The sequence below is a fragment of the Siphateles boraxobius genome, unplaced genomic scaffold (assembly GCF_051911475.1).
Source record: "Siphateles boraxobius isolate OS27281-9 unplaced genomic scaffold, OSU_SipBor_1 113, whole genome shotgun sequence".
Lineage (NCBI taxonomy): Eukaryota > Metazoa > Chordata > Actinopteri > Cypriniformes > Leuciscidae > Siphateles > Siphateles boraxobius.
In genome coordinates, this window is record NW_027508715.1 from 272501 (window position 1) to 277500 (window position 5000).

Consider the following 5000-nt stretch of genomic DNA (forward strand, 5'->3'; position numbering starts at 1 on the left):
TAAAACATCTACAACACGCCATTAATACTTTAATTCTATCTGATCTCTAATTAAACTTGCTTGCACTTATTTTCTTATCTAATGCAATATTTACTCATTTTAAGTGTGCTTTTAGTGTCCAGATACTATTTGTGTTATAAAATACCACATTAATATCTGTATGTAACTATGCAACAAATGCATTTGGACAATAATAATCGCGCACACGGGCTTTTATGTTGTAATCCAGTGATTATTAAAGGTGGGTCTAGTTTTTCTGGCTGGAGTTTCAGGTGGAGGCGCTGCGGCCGCGGTGACGTCACTAGCCGACAGTCTCTGACAGACTCTTGCGGATAAAAGTCTCTCGATCCATCGGGAATAACAGCCTCAAACTCCGGCTACATCAGTTCTCGTCCTCTCGCACTGATGGAGACGCATTAAACTCGTATTTATATGTCGTAAAGTGTGTCTTTAAGCGCTCGGATGTTCGGGAATGTCAGGAATAAACTTCCTGTTGAGCTTTAGCCGCGCGGAGCTTCACTAAAGAAGGTGTGTGAGTGTTTTACCTGCCTCTTTTTACTCTCGTTTGTGTGTGTTTATCAGTTTAAATTGCGTTATTTGTGTTGTCATGTTGTAGTTGTGGCTCATGAACGAGGAACATCGACTGTGAGGTTTGGATTAACGCTTATAGGTCGTGAACTCTTGGGTTTAATATTAATGAATGTTGATTTACAGGTTTGTTTGAGCTGGTAACGTTAGCTGTTAACACCTGTAACGTTATACACCTTACAGATTTTGGTCTGTTTCTGATTTAATGTATTATTTTACATAGAGATTCTGTCAGAGATTCTTTTAAAGGTCTGGACTTGAACTTTGTCCTGATCAATTTAATTTTAAACACACCAGAAGCTAAAATAACATGCTTATCTGAATAATTTTACAACTTTACCGTGATACCAGTAACACGAATAATTTCACTTTGACACATTCATTAGCCTATAGTTTAAATTGATTAATTTAATATCCAGCACGATCCAAGAATATTAACATGGTCATATTTGCTCATATTTAATAATTGACCTTGAAATACCTCATCCACCGCTTTACCAACATTTAATGTCAACATTTAATATGACATTTAATATCAAAATTTCACAATACAATCATTTTATAATAGATAAAATCCTGCTCTACTTTTGTTCCTCAATGAAAATCTTGATAGATAAACCTATAAAAGTAAAACAATTTTATATGATCTCACTACAAACATGAGATCATTAGAAAAGCATGGGTAACTCTTTACAATAAGGTTCGTTAGTTAACATGAACTAAATGAATCGCACGTATACAGCATTTATTAATCTTTGCTAAAGTTAATTTCAACATTTACTAGTACTTTATTAAAATCTTGTTAAGATTAGGCCTAGTTAATGCACTGTGAACTAACAATGAACAGCTGAATTTTTATTAACTAACATTAACAAATACAGTAACAAATGGCTTTCTCATGGGTCGTTCATGTCACTTAATACGTTAACTAATGAACCTTAAGTGTTACCAAAGCATGTATAATATAGTAGACATTAGAATGCAAAAATGTTTCAGATGATAAGTTTTAACAGTCCTGGTCACAGTTGTTGTGTTGTCATGTGATTCAGTAGTTGAAGCTCAATCCTCAGATTATGACGGAGGTTTTTTCACTCGTTTTCCTCCCGTAGGAAGTGGATGGGGTTGTGAAGATGAGTGTGACGTCGTGGTTCCTGGTGAGCAGCTCCGGCACACGCCATCGCTTGCCGCGCGAGATGATCTTTGTGGGCCGAGAGGACTGTGAACTGATGCTACAGGTCAGACTAAACGCACATCTTTCTGATCCGCGGCTTTAGAGGGATAGTTCATCCAAAAATGACAATTCTGTTATTAATCACTCACACTCATGTCGTTCCAAACCCGTAAAACTTAAGTTCATCTTCAGAAAAAAAATAAAGATGAAATATGAGAGCTTTTTGTCCCTCCATTGGCGGACTACGCAACTACCACTTTCAAGACCCAGAAAGCTAGTAAAGACACCATTAAATAATCCATGTGACTCCAGTGGTTTAACCCTTTTTTAAAGCTGAAACCAGACACAGCTGCAGTGTCAGACCAAGAAAAATTGCAAAAAATAAAATCATATATTTTTGATCTAATCACTATTTTTAAAGACAATTCATTTTCAGTAATATTAACCAGGGCTCGACTAGGGCTGGGTACCGAGTTCGGTACTTTTTAGGTACCGACCGAATTGCCTCGATACTACCGAGTATCGAAACATGTCTTGTTTTTCGGTACCCAAGTTTCAGTACCTAAGTGGTTAATCTCGTCAACGTCAGTGAAACAATAAACATGCAGCATGATTGGCTGTGGCGGAAAAACACTAGTTTACGCGGCTGCCCAGAGACGTGCCTCGTCGCACGTGAGGCTGTAGTGTGTCTGTGTGTGTCTGTGTGTGTGTGTGTGTGTGTGTGTGTGTGTAAGCGTCCAACCCAGATAGATAGAAAATATGTGGAAATAATCAAAAGTGTACCCATGTACCCGACTCGATGCCATAAGCACACGATGCAATATTTTCGACAAGATAATTGCTGCCAAGACCGGTAACACGGTAAATCTACACTTAAAAGCGCACAGAATACACTCGAGAGTAGAAAGTTTATCCGCCTTCCACTACAAGAACTGGAGCGCGTCACATATAAACCAAAACTCAGCGTATAGGATACTTGCCTCACAGACATGAGAAATAGTTCTATATATGTTCAAAATATGTCTACTTTTAAACAAAACAATTAGAAATAAATAGTTTGATTACCTAATCCATATAGATGCGCGCGCGCGTTCACTACTGCAGGGATGACGAGTCAGCATCGCAAATTCGCAATAATCATCTTTGCAGCCAACACGTTTAGTAAACACTTGTTCATTAATAAACAATTAAAATATCTCCTTGCTATCGTTTCCCGACACATCCATAATCATTAGGCTACTTTTGCCAGTGCTTTGCGTAAGCTTCATGTGTGCTGAGCGCGAGGCATATATCCCACACCCCTGTAGTCTATATTTAATTCAATTCACATTTATTATAGCATTTTTCACAATACATATCGTTTCAATGGAGCTTTATAGAAAATGCATGTCTAAATCACAATTTAGAGTGATCTGTTATCAGAGGTGACTGTGTGTAATGCATTTCAATTAATTTTCATTCAGTTTCATTGTTAAACAATGCATTAAGTTAAGGCAGAAACAATGAACTCATTGAAGTAAAGAATACATGTTGTTAAATGATTAGGAAACATAGAAAACTTTAGCATTGGTGCTTTTTTACAGACTCAAAATATGAGTGTAAAAAAGTCAACAAACTGAAAAAATAAACGTTTTTTTTTTTAGATAATGTTATATTGATAAAATTGGTATCGGAAAAAAGTATCGTTCAGGAACCGTTATCGAAGTCAAGGTATCGGTATCGGTACCGGTATCGAAAATTTTGTTACGATACCCAGCCCTAGGCTCGACTGGATTTACTGAAGGGAATTAGCCTGCTTAAAATGTTAATAACAATAAAATAACTACGGAATCACCAAAACGTGAGAATGATTCTGATTTTAATGCATCGTGTAAGTGACGATAATATATATGCTAATGTATAATGTACTGACGGTAACAAGCTTGCTCTGTTGAGGCTCGCGCAGACTCTCGAGGAGAAATAGAAACAAATATAATTCAGTTAACAACATATTGTGGAAAAAATTCAAAATTTGGAGTTTTTATAAACGTATGACAGTAAAGCAACATCACATGATCAAGAGTGCTGCCTTCCCGAATATCATCACGATTTACAATGTGACTTATTTCATACGATATCGTTAATATTGATGTCACTTACATTTTAGACGCAATACTGACTGTTGTGTTCGGTTTCAGAACTAAATAGTATGTGAGATTAAAATAAGTGTGTCCCAAAGCGTAGTATGTTGAAAAGAGTCAAAAGTCTACTATTTCCGGTGGATTTTCGAAGTGTGGATCCGTGCTCATTATAACAGCTAATATTACCCACAACCCATTGCATTTTGGAGGAAGATTCAGTTCAGAACTACAAACACGAGTAAAAAGTGTAAAAAAACAACTACAAACCATGCCTGATATTTGTGACTGACGGTGAGAGGTTTAGATAAAGGTTTGAGTGACTAATCAAAGTTTAACCTGATAAAAAATATATTTATTTAATGTTATTTTTCATCTGCAATAACAATGTGGACATTTCTTAAGATCCGTTCGGCCATTAACTTTTAAATGCGTCATTATGCATTAATATGAGGAGAGTCTCCGCATGAACGACTGCAGATCATCGTGCTTCTGCATTTCTCTACGATACGGTGGGAAATTAAACGAAATATGGAGGATTTTATCTATGACCAGATGATTGACAGGCCAGTGAACTGTGACAGGAGGGGAGAGAGCAACCGTTAAAGATGCAATTGTATGACGTGATAGTAAGTCCCAGAGCTTGTCTTCTCTTCTGCTTACACACTCAAAAGTATCTACTTTTTCTTCACAAAAAGAGTACATGCTGTTAGGGCGTAGTATAATGACTCATTCATAAACCACTGCATCATTCTTGAGTGAGTCAGCCGTTTGAATGAATGACGCACTCATTAAGACGGTCATGTTTAAAAGTCAAATCATTTTTTTTTCCCAATATTTCTTATTTGTATGTTAAAAAAATACTTAAAACAATCGTTTAATAATATTTAATGCAGTTGTAATTTTTCGGTGTGAGTGATTTCATTTGATTGGTAACAGCCCAATAGCGTCTTATATTCGATTTGAATTTATTGATCAAAGTTAAGAATTTGAAATGAAAGATGAAGCATACATTTAATAAGATTCGGGAAAAAATGCCTCTAATATAAGGAAAAAAAAAAGATATATCACAAATATGCATATTTAAATATGCCAAAGCTGATATAAGAATGCTACACCACAAA

The 5000-nt window shown here is 36.1% G+C and overlaps 1 protein-coding gene across 21 annotated transcripts in view; it reads left to right on the forward strand.

Annotated features, from left to right (window-relative positions):
• Positions 1–230: 230 nt before the first annotated feature.
• The window catches only part of LOC143706959 (centrosomal protein of 170 kDa protein B-like), a 44314-nt gene continuing 39544 nt past the window's right edge, over positions 231–5000 (forward strand). For 7 of the 21 annotated variants that reach the window (XM_077199465.1, XM_077199501.1, XM_077199527.1 and 4 more), the window contains exons 1-2: positions 281–528; positions 1698–1823. In XM_077199465.1, the coding sequence (XP_077055580.1) occupies positions 1719–1823 (105 nt within the window). In that variant the 5' untranslated portion in view covers positions 281–528; positions 1698–1718. Of the gene's footprint in view, positions 533–556; positions 671–1697; positions 1824–5000 lie in introns of those variants that run through there. The other 14 variants (XM_077199493.1, XM_077199509.1, XM_077199535.1 and 11 more) reach the window with 8 other exon arrangements.